The sequence below is a fragment of the Oncorhynchus masou genome, unplaced genomic scaffold, assembly GCF_036934945.1.
Source record: "Oncorhynchus masou masou isolate Uvic2021 unplaced genomic scaffold, UVic_Omas_1.1 unplaced_scaffold_1399, whole genome shotgun sequence".
Lineage (NCBI taxonomy): Eukaryota > Metazoa > Chordata > Actinopteri > Salmoniformes > Salmonidae > Oncorhynchus > Oncorhynchus masou.
Genome location: NW_027003919.1, coordinates 175 through 20000, shown reverse-complemented (window position 1 = coordinate 20000; position 19826 = coordinate 175). Strand labels below are relative to the sequence as shown.

At 43.7% G+C, this 19826-nt stretch overlaps 1 protein-coding gene across 1 annotated transcript in view; it reads left to right on the top strand.

Annotated features, from left to right (window-relative positions):
* Positions 1 to 8055, top strand: part of LOC135530629 (cAMP-dependent protein kinase type I-beta regulatory subunit-like) — a gene marked incomplete at its 3' end in the record, with an annotated part of 137118 nt that extends 129063 nt beyond the window's left edge. The window contains exon 7 of the mRNA XM_064958915.1: positions 7995 to 8055. Within this exon, the coding sequence (XP_064814987.1) occupies positions 7995 to 8055 (61 nt within the window). The remainder of the gene's footprint in view (positions 1 to 7994) is intronic.
* Between the last annotated feature and the right edge of the window lie 11771 nt (positions 8056 to 19826).

Sequence of the window (19826 nt, the reverse complement as noted above, 5' to 3'; positions counted from 1 at the left end):
GCCTTCTCCACCACTCCATCCCAGTCATGCTGGTCTTCCAAGTCCTCCTTCCATACTAACCCCTTGTTCACTTGGCTAGCTAGCTACAATGCTCCCGGTTAAACCAAAGATACTGATAACTTTTATATGTGGTTAAACGTTACCTACTAACGAGCTAGCTAGTTACAATGCTCTTGGTTAAACCAAAGATACTGGTAACTTTTATATATAGTTAACAACTAACTAGCTAGCTAGCTAGTTAACATCCTCCTAGCAGCTGCTAGCTGACGGTGACCAAGCTTGCCTAATCAATAGCCTGCTTTTAAACAGAAGACCAAATAACTACTCTATGTAAATAAGATACTTCAGTTTTTTTTTTACATTTGCAAAAATGAATAAAAAACTGTTTTCACTTTATCATTATGGTGTATTGTGTGTAGATTGATGAGAAAAATAAATAAATAAATAATTACAGTGAATTCACTGTAGCTACGTACTTCAATTACAATATTGAAATCATAGTTGATTAGTTGGTTGGTTAGGTTCTCTACTGAAAAACTACAGAGCTAATCTTTTTATTGTCGGACATCATCCCTACTTACACGACCACCACCATCACCTTTCACAGTCAAAATCCGGTGTCCACTAGATAACACAAACACAAAGTCAAAAATGTATCATAAAAATGCATGGAATCAAAAATGAGCTTTTTGTCTTCATTTAAGGTTGTGTTAAGCATAAGGTTAGCAGATACATTGTAGAAATAGGCTGGGTTTAGCCATAATCATTTTGACTTTGTGGCTGTGTTCACTAGAGTTCATTGGCTAGAATTTTCACCTGTAATAAAATTATAGTACAAGATTGCTGTTAGTAGAGCAGGAGTTTTTGGTGTGGGAGGAGAAATCCATGTGGGGATGTGGTGAACAGAACAAAACCCAAATCTGTGCTCTCAAATTAATATTTTGCGTGCAACAATGATGTTTTTCTCACTCAAAGTCACAATTGCAACTCAGGTTTAATGTGAGCGGGTTTAATGTGAGTGGGTTTAATGTGAGCGGGTTTAATGTGAGCGGGTTTAATGTGAGTGGGTTTAATGTGAGCGGGTTTAATGTGAGCGGGTTTAATGTGAGTGGGTTTAATGTGAGTGGGTTTAATGTGAGCGGGTTTAATGTGAGTGGGTTTAATGTGAGTGGGTTTAATGTGAGCGGGTTTAATGTGAGTGGGTTTAACGTGAGCGGGTGTAACGTGAGTGGGTTTAATGTGAGTGGGTTTAACGTGAGGTGGTGTAACGTGAGGTGGTGTAACGTGAGGTGGTGTAACGTGAGGGGGTGGGTTTAATGTGAGGGGTTAACGTGAGTGGGTTTAACGTGAGGTTTAATGGTGTTTAACGTGAGGTGGGTTTAACGTGAGCAGGTTTAATGTGAGGTGGTGTAACGTGAGTGGGTTTAATGTGAGTGGGTTTAACGTGAGGGGTGTAACGTGAGGTGGTGTAACGTGAGGGGTTTAACGTAACGTGAGGTGGGTTTAATGTGAGTGGGTTTAATGTGAGCGGGTTTAACGTGAGGTGGTGGGTTTAACGTGAGGTGGTGTAACGTGAGGTGGTTTAACGTGAGGGGTTTGGTGTTTAACGTGAGGTGGTGTAACGTGAGTGGGTTTAACGTGAGCGAGTGTAACGTGAGCGAGTGTAACGTGAGTGGGTGTAACGTGAGTGGGTGTAACGTGAGTGGGTGTAACGTGAGTGGGTGTAACGTGAGTGGGTTTAACGTGAGGTGGTTTAACGTGAGTGGGTGTTTAACGTGAGGTGGTGTAACGTGAGGGGTTTAACGTGAGGTGGTGTAACGTGAGGTGGTGTAACGTGAGGTGGTGTAACGTGAGGTGGTGTAACGTGAGGTGGTGTAACGTGAGGGGGTGTAACGTGAGGTGGTGTAACGTGAGGTGGTGTAACGTGAGGTGGTGTAACGTGAGGTGGTGTAACGTGAGGGGTTTAATGTGAGCGGGTTTAACATGGGGTGTAATGTGAGGGGTGTAACGTGAGGTGGTGTAACGTGAGGTGGTGTAACGTGAGGGGTTTAATGTGGTGGTTTAACGTGAGGTGGTTTAACGTGAGGTGGTGTAACGTGAGTGGGTTTAACGTGAGCGGGTGTAATGTGAGGTGGTGTTTAACGTGAGGTGGTGTAAGCGGGTTTAATGTGAGTGGGTTTAACGTGAGCGGGTCAGAGATGTAATCTGAGGGCTACTGATCCCGGTTTGAGCGTCCCAGACGCCCTGATATTTTCAGCGGGTTTAACCTGTTTGATTTTAGCGGCACAAAATCTGCAATGCTCTTCTAGTGTGAGATGTACAACGACAGGTTTTGAGAACAGTGTTCAGCGAAGAAACCAGAGAAGAAGCCAGGGAGATGATGAGGTTGTATTGCACATCACCTAACGTAGTAGGAGTAAATAAATGTATCCCCTAGGTTCTGGTCTGGACGAGAATATTAACAAAAAGAAGCCTTAACGTGAGTTCCAGCATCCGGTTGTTGTGACTCGGCAGAGGCTCTATCACATATAGTATTCCTAATGGTGTGGTCTCTCATCACCCAGAATGTGTGTACTGAGTTTACAGGAGTGATGACTCACCCTACTACTGCTATGCATTTATCCTTTACTTTGTTTACACAAAATCAAAGCCAAAGTGAAATTGTTACAGCTCAGAAGTTCACAAGTAATATTATTCAATACAACATGCAAGTTATTGGCTAAGTATTTCAACTGTTATGGCAAGCATGAATGCCTGACTGAAATGTTCATGAGCCACAGCTCGTTTAGCTAATCTAGTAACATCATCACTGTATCACATCACTGTTTTGGCGAGACAGCGTGGGTATGGAGAATCCTCACGACCAAGTGAAGAATGTTGTAGTGTGTGACCCTGTACTGTGCCACATCGGGTTTACGTTGGCAAGACAAACAAATACAGGAAAGAAGGTTGTTTAATGAGAGGCTTTAACAGCGATGTTAGGATTCAGAAAGTCGTGTTTAGTGTATGCCTGGCATAAGCCTAACGACAGTCATGGATGTTCCTGTTTCATCAGGGAGCCACAAACATAATGGCAACAAATGGAATCACTGAATACACGTTATGTTTATAATTGAATCCAGCCACAGACCAGAAAGAAGCTAAACAAATCATTTTGCATTCGAATTTCACATTGTTTAAAGTTGAGAGTTATCATTCACACAAGGTAATAAGACTATACATCCAGGATAATATGGGACAGATGGCCTCATGTATAGACCCTCCAACAAATAAATAAGACCAAGGACATCCAGAACCATCAGAGGAACTGTGTTTAATTAAAACCAGCTACCCAAATCATTCATGTCAGTGGTTGACAGTATACAGGTATTATTGCATGCTGAGGAACCAATCGCAGTGAAATGAGATTACATCTGGTCATGATCCGTTTCCTATATGTCATTCAGGTAAGTTTAGTAGATTGGCTTGGTATCATCGTTGGTGTAGTTGGTTGGCTAGCAAGCAACACTTTAGGGAAAACCCGGTCCAGCCACTAACTGTAGTTAGTTGAAATAAAGGGTTATCTAGTTGAATGTGGAAGTGCATCGGACAGGCCTTGCAAGAAACTTTGAAACCCACTCCCACCATGACGTATAGCACTGCCCCCAGGCGAAATGGAGTGGAAAGAGTGTGTCCCCTAGGAGAAACAGAGACAGAGAGAAGCCTGTGGGTTTCATGTTGGACAAAGATGAAGGCAATGTAGGTGGATGGATATTACAGTGGAGGGGTTGGCTGGACATGTGCCACACCTCAGGCTGGTTGATACTTCCACCCAAGACAGAGGTGGATAAAGAGCAGGAATTCACTGGCGAATGAAATGCTGTGGTCTCAATGCAGAGTGAAGGATGGCTAAGGCATGGTCAACAGAAATGAGGAGCTCACCTCACAGCATCTGACTGAACTGACTGACATTCACTACAGAAAGACATGCCCTTGTCTCCATCCAGAAAGACATTCCTGTTCCATCCAGAAAGACATTCCCTTGTCTCCATCCAGAAAGACATTCCCTTGTCTCCATTCAGAAAGACATTCCTGTTTCATCCAGAAAGACATTCCCTGTCTCCATCCAGAAAGACATTCCCTTGTCTCCATCCAGAAAGACATTCCCTAAACAAATAATTCCATCCAGAAAGACATTCCCTTGTTTATTCAGAAAGACATTCCACAAGGTTGTCTCCATCCAGAAAGACATTCCTTGTCTCCATCCAGAAAGACATTCCCTTGTCTCCATCCAGAAAGACATTCCCTTGTCTCCATCCAGAAAGACATTCCCTTGTCTCCATCCAGAAAGACATTCCCTTTAATCTCCATCCAGAAAGACATTCATGTCAGTGGTTGACTCCATCAGAAAGACATTCCATGTCTCCATTCAGAAAGACATTCCCTCATGATCTCCATTCAGAAAGACATTCCGTTGTCTCCATCCAGAAAGACATTCCCTTGTCTCCATCCAGAAAGACATTCCCTTGTCTCATTCAGAAAGACATTCCCTTGTCTCATTCAGAAAGACATTCCCTTGTCTCATTCAGAAAGACATTCCCTTGTCTCATTCAGAAAGACATTTCATGTTGGACATTCAAGGCAAAGATGGATTCCCTTGTCTCATTCAGAAAGACATTCCACCCTCATTCAGAAAGACATTCCCTTGTCTCATTCAGAAAGACATTCCCTGTCTCATTCAGAAAGACATTCCCTTGTCTCATTCAGAAATGACATTCCCTGTCTCCATCCAGAAGGACATTCCCTTGTCTCATTCAGAAAGACATTCCCTTGTCTCATTCAGAAAGACATTCCCTTGACTCCATTCAGAAAGACATTCCCTTGTCTCATTCAGAAAGACATTCCCTTGTCTCATCCAGAAAAGACATTCCCTTGTCTCATTCAGAAAGACATTCCCTTGTCTCATTCAGAAAGACATTCTCTTGACTCATTCAGAAAGACATTCCTTGTCTTGTTCAGAAAGACATTCCCTTGTCTCATTCAGAAAGACATTCCCTTGTCTCGTTCAGAAAGACATTCCCTTGACTCCATCCATGTGTCCATGTTGGGACCAGAGTTGATGACATTAACCTGTTCCAGACCAGCTCTCACCCTCCCAACCCCATGAGTCAGCCAACATGCAGGGAAATGTAAGCAAGCTAAGCTCTTAAGCCCTCCAGGGGTGTCTGCTGCTCTCCTGGGCCCTGGTAGAACGTTGGGAGAACATGGGTAGAACGTTACAACAGGGTCTGGTGTTCTAATTCCTAATTCTATGGTCTGGTGCATCAGTGTGGTCTGCCGGTGAGTGGAGAACGCTCTGTCTTTCACCATCTATTTCTCAGTACTGAGACGTTGGTTTCATTTTCCCAATAGATTTTCAGTCAAAACTTTCAACATGTTAGTCATGAAGCAAGCTGTCTGGCTGTCTGGGTGGCAGAAAAATGTAATGTAAAATGTCAAACCAAAAACAGACTTTATTTTACACACAAAAACACATGCACACACGCGTACTTACTCACTACGCACATGTACTCACACACACACGCATACACTTTCTCTCTCTCTCTCTCACACACACACAAATATACACACACACACTCTCGCTTTCTCTCTCACACACACACACCCAGGAGGGAGTGGATGGCGAGAGCCAGAGAATTCCTTTAATCAAGCTGTTTACTCTTGGGAGATCAATGCATCACTCGCTTGGGAACATTTCTCCCCTTTTAAGAGAAAATATGAAATTATATTAAATTAGAGGCAGCAGCAGCAGCAGGCCTCATCAGACACTTCCAGACTAAAGACACCCTTGGTCTTGAATCACTGTATAATTTCCATATGCAAACGTAATGCTGCTGCTGCCTGGGAGCAGACTGGGGTGACGCCGTCTCTCGCTCTCTTTGTCAATCTTTTTCGACTCTTTTCTCTCTCTCTCTCTCCTTCCCTTTCTCCCTCTCTCTTTCTCTTTCTCTCTCCTTCCCTTTCTCTCTTTCTCTCTCTCTCTCTCCCTCTTCTCTCTTTCTGTCTCCCCTCTCTCTCTCTCCTCTCCCACTCTCTCTCTCGCTCTCTCTCTCTCGCTCTCTCTCGCCCCTCTGTCTCCCTCTCTCCCTCTCCCTCCCTCTCTCTCTCTCTCTCTCTCTCTATCTCCATCTCTCTCTCCCTCTCCCTCTCTCTCTCCCTGTCTGTCTCCCTCTCTCTCTCTCTCTCTCCCTCTCTCTCGAGGAGATATTACACATCTACAATGAGGTATAATGTAACACACATACATACTCTCTCTCTCTCTCCATCTCTCTCACTCTCTCTCCCTCTCCCTCTCCCTCTCTCTCTCTCTCTCTCCTCTCTCTCTCTCCCTCTCTCGCCCTCTCTCTCATCTCCCTCTCCCTCTGTCTCCTCTCTCTCCCCTCTCTCCCCTCTCTCTCTCTCTCTCTCTCTCTCTCTCTCTCTCTCTCTCTCTCTCTCTCTCTCCCTCTCTCTCTTGCTCTCTCTCTCTCGCTCTCTCTCGCCCTCTGTCTCCCTCTCCCTCTCCCTCCCTCTCTCTCTCTCTCTCTCTCTCTATCTCCATCTCTCTCCCCTCTCCCTCTCTCTCTCTCCCCCTGTCTGTCTCCCTCTCTCTCCTGTCTATCTCCCTCTCTCTCTCTCTCCCATCTCTCTCTCGAGGAGATATTACACATCTACAATGAGGTATAATGTAACACACATACATACTCTCTCTCACTCTCTCTCTCCCATCTCTCTCACTCTCTCCCTCTCCCTCTCCCTCTCTCTCTCTCTCTCCCTCTCTCTCTCCCTCTCTCGCCCCTCTCTCTCTCTGTCTCCCTCTCTCCCTCCCCCCTCTCTCTCTCTCTCTCTCTCTCTCTCTCTCTCTCTCTCTCTCTCTCTCTCTCCTCTCTCTCTCTCTCCCTCTCTCTCTTGCTCTCTCTCTCGCCCTCTGTCTCCCTCTCCCTCTCCCTCCCTCCCTCTCTCTCTCCTCTCTCTCTATCTCCATCTCTCTCCTCTCCCTCTCTCTCTCTCCCTGTCTGTCTCCCTCTCTCTCCTGTCTATCTCCCTCTCTCTCTCTCTCTCCTCTCTCTCGAGGAGATATTACACATCTACAATGAGGTATAATGTAACACACATACATACTCTCTCTCACTCTCTCTCCCTCTCTCCCTCTCTCTCTCTCTCTCTCTCTCTCTCCATCTCTCTCACTCTCTCTCCCCTCCCTCTCCCTCTCCCTCTCTCTCTCTCTCCCTCTCTCTCTCCCTCTCTCGCCCTCTCTCTCATCTCCCTCTCCCTCTCTGTCTCCCTCTCTCCCTCTCCCCCTGTCTCTCTCCCTCTCTGTCTCCCTCTCTCCCTCTCCCCCTCTCTCTCTCTCTCTCTCTCTCCCTCTCTCTCTCTCTCTCTCTCACTCTCTCTCCCTCTCACTCTCTCCCTCTCTCTGGGTCTAGACTTGTCAGAAAGCACGTGTTGATCACAGTGAAGTCAGAATGAAGGAAAGTCCCCTACTATGTGTCTGCGTGAGGTGGTCAAAGCTACTGCACAGTGTGATATTGTCTGATACTGTTGTTCACACCTCAAGTACGAGGATATATTACACATCTACAATGAAGTATAATGTAACACACATACTTATCATTTCCTTAATGGCTGACATTACTCCATTCACCCCCTCTTTGAGTGTTTGGGCACAATAATTTGCCAAGCACACACACACACACACACACACACACACACACACACACACACACACACACACACACACACACACACACACACACAGTGCTTTACAGTACACCACAGTGCTTTATACCTCCCACCTACTGCACGGTACTGTTACCACTAATGGGCCCAGTGGCCCACCATTAAAGCCCATGTTTTAGAACTGTTGTTGGAGCTGCTTATGAAACTGTCCTTCTCTCCTTGTCAACCTGTTTCTGCCTTCTGCTTCTGTATTCTGTCTCCTGTTACATGTTCTAACTCTGTTTTCTCTTCTACAGGGTAGCACACTGAGGAAGAGGAAGATGTACGAAGAGTTCCTGAGCAAGGTCTCCATCCTCGGTGAGTGTGTGTGTGTGCGTATGCATGCATGCGTGTGTGTACATGTTGGTTTGTTGAGATTGCATTTGATATGAGAGGTGTATGCATGTTTTTATGTGTGTGTGTACCTGTGTGTTTTTATGTGTGTGTGTGTGTACCTGTGTGTTTTTATGTGTGTGTGTACCTGTGTGTTTTTATGTGTGTGTACCTGTGTGTTTTTATGTGTGTGTACCTGTGTGTGTGTGTGTACCTGTGTGTTTTTATGTGTGTGTGTAACTGTGTGTTTTTATGTGTGTGTGTGTTTTTACCTGTGTGTTTTTATGTGTGTGTGTACCTGTGTGTTTATGTGTGTGTGTGTGTGTACCTGTGTGTTTTTATGTGTGTGTGTACCTGTGTGTTTATATGTGTGTGTGTGTGTACCTGTGTGTTTTTATGTGTGTGTGTGTACCTGTGTGTTTTTATGTGTGTGTACCTGTGTGTTTTTATGTGTGTGTGTACCTGTGTGTTTTTATGTGTGTGTGTACCTGTGTTTTTATATGTGTGTGTGTACCTGTGTGTTTATATGTGTGTGTGTACCTGTGTGTTTTTATGTGTGTGTGTACCTGTGTGTTTTTATGTGTGTGTGTGTACCTGTGTGCTTTTATGTGTGTGTGTACCTGTGTGTTTTTATGTGTGTGTGTACCTGTGTGTTTTTATGTGTGTGTGTACCTGTGTGTTTTTATATTAAATCAAATCAATGTGTATTGGTTGGTTACACAGATTTGCAGATGTTGTCGCAGGTGCAGAGAAATGCTTGTGTTTCTAGCTCCAACAGTGCAGCAATACCTAGCAATAAAACAACAATACACACATCATCAAAAATGTGTACAAAATATTAGGACCAAAGAAATACATGCACACACTTACAAAAACATACAGGTGCTTTTTAAACACAGACGCACAGAACCTTATAACACTGTAGGTCCAGTTTGTGGAGTCACACGGATGAAGGATCGTCATTCTATCACCCTGTTGCAGGATAATGAGGTGCAGGAAATGTACAACTTGTAGTGTTTTTGAGGTTTGAAAAGGATTCTGAAGTCTGTAATTTCCACTTTGAAATGTCCAACTTGATTAGCCTATCTCTCTCTGTCTTTACAGTGTGTATGTGATGTGAGGGTCTATCTCTCTGTCTTTACAGTGTGTATGTGATGTGAGGGTCTATCTCTCTCTGTCTTTACAGTGTGTATGTGATGTGAGGGCCTATCTCTCTCTGTCTTTACAGTGTGTATGTGATGTGAGGGTCTGTCTCTCTCTGTCTTTACAGTGTGTATGTGATGTGAGGGCCTATCTCTCTCTGTCTTTACAGTGTGTATGTGATGTGAGGGCCTATCTCTCTGTCTTTACAGTGTGTATGTGATGTGAGGGTCTATCTCTCTGTCTTTACAGTGTGTATGTGATGTGAGGGTCTATCTCTCTCTGTCTTTACAGTGTGTATGTGATGTGAGGGTCTATCTCTCTCTGTCTTTACAGTGTGTATGTGATGTGAGGGTCTATCTCTCTGTCTTTACAGTGTGTATGTGATGTGAGGGTCTATCTCTCTGTCTTTACAGTGTGTATGTGATGTGAGGGCCTATCTCTCTCTGTCTTTACAGTGTGTATGTGATGTGAGGGTCTATCTCTCTGTCTTTACAGTGTGTATGTGATGTGAGGGTCTATCTCTCTCTGTCTTTACAGTGTGTATGTGATGTGAGGGTCTATCTCTCTCTGTCTTTACAGTGTGTATGTGATGTGAGGGTCTATCTCTCTCTGTCTTTACAGTGTGTATGTGATGTGAGGGTCTATCTCTCTGTCTTTACAGTGTGTATGTGATGTGAGGGCCTATCTCTCTCTGTCTTTACAGTGTGTATGTGATGTGAGGGTCTATCTCTCTCTGTCTTTACAGTGTGTATGTGATGTGAGGGTCTATCTCTCTGTCTTTACAGTGTGTATGTGATGTGAGGGTCTATCTCTCTGTCTTTACAGTGTGTATGTGATGTGAGGGTCTATCTCTCTGTCTTTACAGTGTGTATGTGATGTGAGGGTCTATCTCTCTCTGTCTTTACAGTGTGTATGTGATGTGAGGGTCTATCTCTCTGTCTTTACAGTGTGTATGTGATGTGAGGGTCTATCTCTCTGTCTTTACAGTGTGTATGTGATGTGAGGGCCTATCTCTCTCTGTCTTTACAGTGTGTATGTGATGTGAGGGTGAGGGTCTATCTCTCTCTGTCTTTACAGTGTGTATGTGATGTGAGGGTCTATCTCTCTGTCTTTACAGTGTGTATGTGATGTGAGGGTCTATCTCTCTCTGTCTTTACAGTGTGTATGTGATGTGAGGGTCTATCTCTCTCTGTCTTTACAGTGTGTATGTGATGTGAGGGCCTATCTCTCTGTCTTTACAGTGTGTATGTGATGTGAGGGTCTGTCTCTCTGTCTTTACAGTGTGTATGTGATGTGAGGGTCTATCTCTCTGTCTTTACAGTGTGTATGTGATGTGAGGGTCTATCTCTCTGTCTTTACAGTGTGTATGTGATGTGAGGGTCTGTCTCTCTGTCTTTACAGTGTGTATGTGATGTGAGGGTCTATCTCTCTCTGTCTTTACAGTGTGTATGTGATGTGAGGGTCTATCTCTCTGTCTTTACAGTGTGTATGTGATGTGAGGGTCTGTCTCTCTGTCTTTACAGTGTGTATGTGATGTGAGGGTCTATCTCTCTGTCTTTACAGTGTGTATGTGATGTGAGGGTCTATCTCTCTGTCTTTACAGTGTGTATGTGATGTGAGGGCCTATCTCTCTCTGTCTTTACAGTGTGTATGTGATGTGAGGGTCTGTCTCTCTGTCTTTACAGTGTGTATGTGATGTGAGGGTCTATCTCTCTCTGTCTTTACAGTGTGTATGTGATGTGAGGGTCTGTCTCTCTGTCTTTACAGTGTGTATGTGATGTGAGGGTCTATCTCTCTGTCTTTACAGTGTGTATGTGATGTGAGGGTCTGTCTCTCTCTGTCTTTACAGTGTGTATGTGATGTGAGGGCCTATCTCTCTCTGTCTTTACAGTGTGTATGTGATGTGAGGGCCTATCTCTCTCTGTCTTTACAGTGTGTATGTGATGTGAGGGCCTATCTCTCTCTGTCTTTACAGTGTGTATGTGATGTGAGGGTCTATCTCTCTCTGTCTTTACAGTGTGTATGTGATGTGAGGGTCTATCTCTCTCTGTCTTTACAGTGTGTATGTGATGTGAGGGTCTATCTCTCTCTGTCTTTACAGTGTGTATGTGATGTGAGGGTCTATCTCTCTGTCTTTACAGTGTGTATGTGATGTGAGGGTCTATCTCTCTGTCTTTACAGTGTGTATGTGATGTGAGGGCCTATCTCTCTCTGTCTTTACAGTGTGTATGTGATGTGAGGGTCTATCTCTCTCTGTCTTTACAGTGTGTATGTGATGTGAGGGTCTATCTCTCTGTCTTTACAGTGTGTATGTGATGTGAGGGTCTATCTCTCTCTGTCTTTACAGTGTGTATGTGATGTGAGGGTCTATCTCTCTGTCTTTACAGTGTGTATGTGATGTGAGGGTCTATCTCTCTCTGTCTTTACAGTGTGTATGTGATGTGAGGGTCTATCTCTCTGTCTTTACAGTGTGTATGTGATGTGAGGGTCTATCTCTCTGTCTTTACAGTGTGTATGTGATGTGAGGGTCTATCTCTGTCTTTACAGTGTCTTTACAGTGTGTATGTGATGTGAGGGTCTATCTCTCTCTGTCTTTACAGTGTGTATGTGATGTGAGGGTCTATCTCTCTCTGTCTTTACAGTGTGTATGTGATGTGAGGGTCTATCTCTCTCTGTCTTTACAGTGTGTATGTGATGTGAGGGTCTATCTCTCTGTCTTTACAGTGTGTATGTGATGTGAGGGCCTATCTCTCTCTGTCTTTACAGTGTGTATGTGATGTGAGGGCCTATCTCTCTCTGTCTTTACAGTGTGTATGTGATGTGAGGGTCTATCTCTCTCTGTCTTTACAGTGTGTATGTGATGTGAGGGTCTATCTCTCTGTCTTTACAGTGTGTATGTGATGTGAGGGTCTGTCTCTCTGTCTTTACAGTGTGTATGTGATGTGAGGGTCTATCTCTCTCTGTCTTTACAGTGTGTATGTGATGTGAGGGCCTATCTCTCTCTGTCTTTACAGTGTGTATGTGATGTGAGGGTCTGTCTCTCTGTCTTTACAGTGTGTATGTGATGTGAGGGTCTGTCTCTCTGTCTTTACAGTGTGTATGTGATGTGAGGGTCTGTCTCTCTGTCTTTACAGTGTGTATGTGATGTGAGGGCCTATCTCTCTCTGTCTTTACAGTGTGTATGTGATGTGAGGGTCTGTCTCTCTGTCTTTACAGTGTGTATGTGATGTGAGGGTCTATCTCTCTCTGTCTTTACAGTGTGTATGTGATGTGAGGGTCTATCTCTCTGTCTTTACAGTGTGTATGTGATGTGAGGGTCTATCTCTCTGTCTTTACAGTGTGTATGTGATGTGAGGGTCTATCTCTCTCTGTCTTTACAGTGTGTATGTGATGTGAGGGTCTATCTCTCTCTGTCTTTACAGTGTGTATGTGATGTGAGGGTCTGTCTCTCTCTGTCTTTACAGTGTGTATGTGATGTGAGGGTCTATCTCTCTGTCTTTACAGTGTGTATGTGATGTGAGGGTCTATCTCTCTCTGTCTTTACAGTGTGTATGTGATGTGAGGGTCTGTCTCTCTGTCTTTACAGTGTGTATGTGATGTGAGGGTCTATCTCTCTCTGTCTTTACAGTGTGTATGTGATGTGAGGGTCTCTCTGTCTTTACAGTGTGTATGTGATGTGAGGGTCTATCTCTCTGTCTTTACAGTGTGTATGTGATGTGAGGGTCTATCTCTCTGTCTTTACAGTGTGTATGTGATGTGAGGGTCTATCTCTCTGTCTTTACAGTGTGTATGTGATGTGAGGGTCTATCTCTCTGTCTTTACAGTGTGTATGTGATGTGAGGGTCTATCTCTCTCTGTCTTTACAGTGTGTATGTGATGTGAGGGTCTATCTCTCTCTGTCTTTACAGTGTGTATGTGATGTGAGGGTCTATCTCTCTCTGTCTTTACAGTGTGTATGTGATGTGAGGGTCTATCTCTCTCTGTCTTTACAGTGTGTATGTGATGTGAGGGTCTATCTCTCTGTCTTTACAGTGTGTATGTGATGTGAGGGTCTATCTCTCTCTGTCTTTACAGTGTGTATGTGATGTGAGGGTCTATCTCTCTGTCTTTACAGTGTGTATGTGATGTGAGGGTCTATCTCTCTGTCTTTACAGTGTGTATGTGATGTGAGGGTCTATCTCTCTGTCTTTACAGTGTGTATGTGATGTGAGGGTCTATCTCTCTCTGTCTTTACAGTGTGTATGTGATGTGAGGGTCTATCTCTCTGTCTTTACAGTGTGTATGTGATGTGAGGGTCTATCTCTCTGTCTTTACAGTGTGTATGTGATGTGAGGGTCTATCTCTCTGTCTTTACAGTGTGTATGTGATGTGAGGGTCTATCTCTCTCTGTCTTTACAGTGTGTATGTGATGTGAGGGTCTATCTCTCTCTGTCTTTACAGTGTGTATGTGATGTGAGGGTATATCTCTCTGTCTTTACAGTGTGTATGTGATGTGAGGGTCTATCTCTCTCTGTCTTTACAGTGTGTATGTGATGTGAGGGCCTATCTCTCTCTTTACAGTGTGTATGTGATGTGAGGGTCTTTACAGTGTGTATGTGATGTGAGGGTCTATCTCTCTCTGTCTTTACAGTGTGTATGTGATGTGAGGGTCTATCTCTCTCTGTCTTTACAGTGTGTATGTGATGTGAGGGTATATCTCTCTGTCTTTACAGTGTGTATGTGATGTGAGGGTCTATCTATCTGTCTTTACAGTGTGTATGTGATGTGAGGGTCTATCTCTCTGTCTTTACAGTGTGTATGTGATGTGAGGGCTCTCTCTGTCTTTACAGTGTGTATGTGATGTGAGGGTCTATCTCTCTCTGTCTTTACAGTGTGTATGTGATGTGAGGGTCTATCTCTCTCTGTCTTTACAGTGTGTATGTGATGTGAGGGTCTATCTCTCTGTCTTTACAGTGTGTATGTGATGTGATGGGTCTATCTCTCTCTGTCTTTACAGTGTGTATGTGATGTGAGGGTCTATCTCTCTCTGTCTTTACAGTGTGTATGTGATGTGAGGGTCTATCTCTCTGTCTTTACAGTGTGTATGTGATGTGAGGGTCTATCTCTCTGTCTTTACAGTGTGTATGTGATGTGAGGGTCTATCTCTCTCTGTCTTTACAGTGTGTATGTGATGTGAGGGCCTATCTCTCTCTGTCTTTACAGTGTGTATGTGATGTGAGGGTCTATCTCTCTCTGTCTTTACAGTGTGTATGTGATGTGAGGGTCTATCTCTCTCTGTCTTTACAGTGTGTATGTGATGTGAGGGTCTATCTCTCTGTCTTTACAGTGTGTATGTGATGTGAGGGTGATGTGAGGGTCTATCTCTCTGTCTTTACAGTGTGTATGTGATGTGAGGGTCTATCTCTCTGTCTTTACAGTGTGTATGTGATGTGAGGGTCTATCTCTCTCTGTCTTTACAGTGTGTATGTGATGTGAGGGTCTATCTCTCTCTGTCTTTACAGTGTGTATGTGATGTGAGGGTCTATCTCTCTCTGTCTTTACAGTGTGTATGTGATGTGAGGGTCTATCTCTCTGTCTTTACAGTGTGTATGTGATGTGAGGGCTATCTCTCTGTCTTTACAGTGTGTATGTGATGTGAGGGTCTCTCTCTGTCTTTACAGTGTGTATGTGATGTGAGGGTATCTCTCTCTGTCTTTATCTCTCTCTGTCTTTACAGTGTGTATGTGATGTGAGGGTCTATCTCTCTGTCTTTACAGTGTGTATGTGATGTGAGGGTCTATCTCTCTGTCTTTACAGTGTGTATGTGATGTGAGGGTCTATCTCTCTGTCTTTACAGTCTTTACAGTGTGTATGTGATGTGAGGGTCTATCTCTCTGTCTTTACAGTGTGTATGTGATGTGAGGGTCTATCTCTCTGTCTTTACAGTGTGTATGTGATGTGAGGGTGAGGGTCTATCTCTCTCTGTCTTTACAGTGTGTATGTGATGTGAGGGTCTATCTCTCTCTGTCTTTACAGTGTGTATGTGATGTGAGGGTCTATCTCTCTGTCTTTACAGTGTGTATGTGATGTGAGGGTCTATCTCTCTCTGTCTTTACAGTGTGTATGTGATGTGAGGGTCTATCTCTCTGTCTTTACAGTGTGTATGTGATGTGAGGGTCTATCTCTCTGTCTTTACAGTGTGTATGTGATGTGAGGGTCTATCTCTCTCTGTCTTTACAGTGTGTATGTGATGTGAGGGTCTATCTCTCTGTCTTTACAGTGTGTATGTGATGTGAGGGTCTATCTCTCTCTGTCTTTACAGTGTGTATGTGATGTGAGGGTCTATCTCTCTGTCTTTACAGTGTGTATGTGATGTGAGGGTCTATCTCTCTGTCTTTACAGTGTGTATGTGATGTGAGGGTCTATCTCTGTCTTTACAGTGTGTATGTGATGTGAGGGTCTATCTCTCTCTGTCTTTACAGTGTGTATGTGATGTGAGGGTCTATCTCTCTGTCTTTACAGTGTGTATGTGATGTGAGGGTCTATCTCTCTCTGTCTTTACAGTGTGTATGTGATGTGAGGGTCTATCTCTCTCTGTCTTTACAGTGTGTATGTGATGTGAGGGTCTATCTCTCTCTGTCTTTACAGTGTGTATGTGATGTGAGGGTCTATCTCTCTGTCTTTACAGTGTGTATGTGATGTGAGGGTCTATCTCTCTGTCTTTACAGTGTGTATGTGATGTGAGGGTCTATCTCTCTGTCTTTACAGTGTGTATGTGATGTGAGGGTCTATCTCTCTGTCTTTACAGTGTCTTTGATGTGAGTGTGTTTATGTGATGTGAGGGTCTATCTCTCTGTCTTTACAGTGTGTATGTGATGTGAGGGTCTATCTCTCTCTGTCTTTACAGTGTGTATGTGATGTGAGGGTCTGTCTCTCTGTCTTTACAGTGTGTATGTGATGTGAGGGTCTATCTCTCTGTCTTTACAGTGTGTATGTGATGTGAGGGTCTATCTCTCTCTGTCTTTACAGTGTGTATGTGATGTGAGGGTCTATCTCTCTGTCTTTACAGTGTGTATGTGATGTGAGGGTCTATCTCTCTGTCTTTACAGTGTGTATGTGATGTGAGGGTCTATCTCTCTGTCTTTACAGTGTGTATGTGATGTGAGGGTCTATCTCTCTGTCTTTACAGTGTGTATGTGATGTGAGGGCTATCTCTCTGTCTTTACAGTGTGTATGTGATGTGAGGGTCTATCTCTCTGTCTTTACAGTGTGTATGTGATGTGAGGGTCTATCTCTCTCTGTCTTTACAGTGTGTATGTGATGTGAGGGTCTATCTCTCTGTCTTTACAGTGTGTATGTGATGTGAGGGTCTATCTCTCTCTGTCTTTACAGTGTGTATGTGATGTGAGGGTCTATCTCTCTGTCTTTACAGTGTGTATGTGATGTGAGGGTCTATCTCTCTCTGTCTTTACAGTGTGTATGTGATGTGATGTGTCTTTACAGTGTGTATATCTCTCTGTCTTTACAGTGTGTATGTGATGTGAGGGTCTATCTGTCTCTACAGTGTCTTTACAGTGTGTATGTGATGTGAGGGTCTATCTCTCTCTGTCTTTACAGTGTGTATGTGATGTGAGGGTCTATCTCTCTGTCTTTACAGTGTGTATGTGATGTGAGGGTCTATCTCTCTGTCTTTACAGTGTGTATGTGATGTGAGGGTCTATCTCTCTGTCTTTACAGTGTGTATGTGATGTGAGGGTCTATCTCTCTGTCTTTACAGTGTGTATGTGATGTGAGGGTCTATCTCTCTGTCTTTACAGTGTGTATGTGATGTGAGGTCTATCTCTCTGTCTTTACAGTGTGTATGTGATGTGAGGGTCTATCTCTCTCTGTCTTTACAGTGTGTATGTGATGTGAGGGTCTATCTCTCTCTGTCTTTACAGTGTGTATGTGATGTGAGGGTCTATCTCTCTCTGTCTTTACAGTGTGTATGTGATGTGAGGGTCTATCTCTCTGTCTTTACAGTGTGTATGTGATGTGAGGGTCTTTACAGTGTGTATGTGATGTGAGGGTCTATCTCTCTCTGTCTTTACAGTGTGTATGTGATGTGAGGGTCTATCTCTCTGTCTTTACAGTGTGTATGTGATGTGAGGGTCTATCTCTCTCTTTCTTTACAGTGTGTATGTGATGTGAGGGTCTATCTCTCTGTCTTTACAGTGTGTATGTGATGTGAGGGTCTATCTCTCTCTGTCTTTACAGTGTGTATGTGATGTGAGGGTCTATCTCTCTCTGTCTTTACAGTGTGTATGTGATGTGAGGGTCTATCTCTCTGTCTTTACAGTGTGTATGTGATGTGAGGGTCTATCTCTCTCTGTCTTTACAGTGTGTATGTGATGTGAGGGTCTATCTCTCTGTCTTTACAGTGTGTATGTGATGTGAGGGTCTATCTCTCTCTGTCTTTACAGTGTGTATGTGATGTGAGGGTCTATCTCTCTGTCTTTACAGTGTGTATGTGATGTGAGGGTCTATCTCTCTGTCTTTATGTCAGTGTGTATGTGATGTGAGGGTCTATCTCTCTCTGTCTTTACAGTGTGTATGTGATGTGAGGGTCTATCTCTCTCTGTCTTTACAGTGTGTATGTGATGTGAGGGTCTATCTCTCTCTGTCTTTACAGTGTGTATGTGATGTGAGGGTCTATCTCTCTGTCTTTACAGTGTGTATGTGATGTGAGGGTCTATCTCTCTCTGTCTTTACAGTGTGTATGTGATGTGAGGGTCTATCTCTCTCTGTCTTTACAGTGTGTATGTGATGTGAGGGTCTATCTCTCTGTCTTTACAGTGTGTATGTGATGTGAGGGTCTATCTCTCTCTGTCTTTACAGTGTGTATGTGATGTGAGGGTCTATCTCTCTGTCTTTACAGTGTGTATGTGATGTGAGGGTCTATCTCTCTGTCTTTACAGTGTGTATGTGATGTGAGGGTCTATCTTCTCTGTCTTTACAGTGTGTATGTGATGTGAGGGTCTATCTCTCTGTCTTTACAGTGTGTATGTGATGTGAGGGTCTGTGTATCTCTCTCTGTCTTTACAGTGTGTATGTGATGTGAGGGTCTATCTCTCTGTCTTTACAGTGTGTATGTGATGTGAGGGTCTATCTCTCTCTGTCTTTACAGTGTGTATGTGATGTGACAGTGGTCTATCTCTCTGTCTTTACAGTGTGTATGTGATGTGAGGGTCTATCTCTCTCTTCTTTACAGTGTGTATGTGATGTGAGGGTCTATCTCTCTCTGTCTTTACAGTGTGTATGTGATGTGAGGGTCTATCTCTCTGTCTTTACTGTGTGTATGTGATGTGAGGGTCTTCTCTCTGTCTTTACAGTGTGTATGTGATGTGAGGGTCTATCTCTCTCTGTCTTTACAGTGTGTATGTGATGTGAGGGTCTATCTCTCTGTCTTTACAGTGTGTATGTGATGTGAGGGTCTTTACAGTGTGTATGTGATGTGAGGGTCTATCTCTCTCTGTCTTTACAGTGTGTATGTGATGTGAGGGTCTATCTCTCTCTGTCTTTACAGTGTGTATGTGATGTGAGGGTCTATCTCTCTGTCTTTACAGTGTGTATGTGATGTGAGGGTCTATCTCTCTGTCTTTACAGTGTGTATGTGATGTGAGGGTCTATCTCTCTCTGTCTTTACAGTGTGTATGTGATGTGAGGGTCTATCTCTGTCTTTACAGTGTGTATGTGATGTGAGGGTCTATCTCTCTGTCTTTACAGTGTGTATGTGATGTGAGGGTCTATCTCTCTGTCTTTACAGTGTGTATGTGATGTGAGGGTCTATCTCTCTCTGTCTTTACAGTGTGTATGTGATGTGAGGGTCTATCTCTCTGTCTTTACAGTGTGTATGTGATGTGAGGGTCTATCTCTCTGTCTTTACAGTGTGTATGTGATGTGAGGGTCTATCTCTCTGTCTTTACAGTGTGTATGTGATGTGAGGGTCTATCTCTCTGTCTTTACAGTGTGTATGTGATGTGAGGGTCTATCTCTCTGTCTTTACAGTGTGTATGTGATGTGAGGGTCTATCTCTCTCTGTCTTTACAGTGTGTATGTGATGTGAGGGTCTATCTCTCTCTGTCTTTACAGTGTGTATGTGATGTGAGGGTCTATCTCTCTCTGTCTTTACAGTGTGTATGTGATGTGAGGGTCTATCTCTCTGTCTTTACAGTGTGTATGTGATGTGAGGGTCTATCTCTCTGTCTTTACAGTGTGTATGTGATGTGAGGGTCTATCTCTCTGTCTTTACAGTGTGTATGTGATGTGAGGGTCTATCTCTCTGTCTTTACAGTGTATGTGATGTGAGAGTCTTTACAGTGTGTATGTGATGTGAGGGTCTGTCTCTCTGTCTTTACAGTGTGTATGTGATGTGAGGGTCTATCTCTCTGTCTTTACAGTGTGTATGTGATGTGAGGGTCTATCGCTCTCTGTCTTTACAGTGTGTATGTGATGAGGGCCTATCTCTCTCTGTCTTTACAGTGTGTATGTGATGTGAGGGTCTATCTCTCTGTCTTTACAGTGTATATGTGATGTGAGGGTCTATCTCTCTGTCTTTACAGTGTGTATGTGATGTGAGGGTCTGTCTCTCTGTC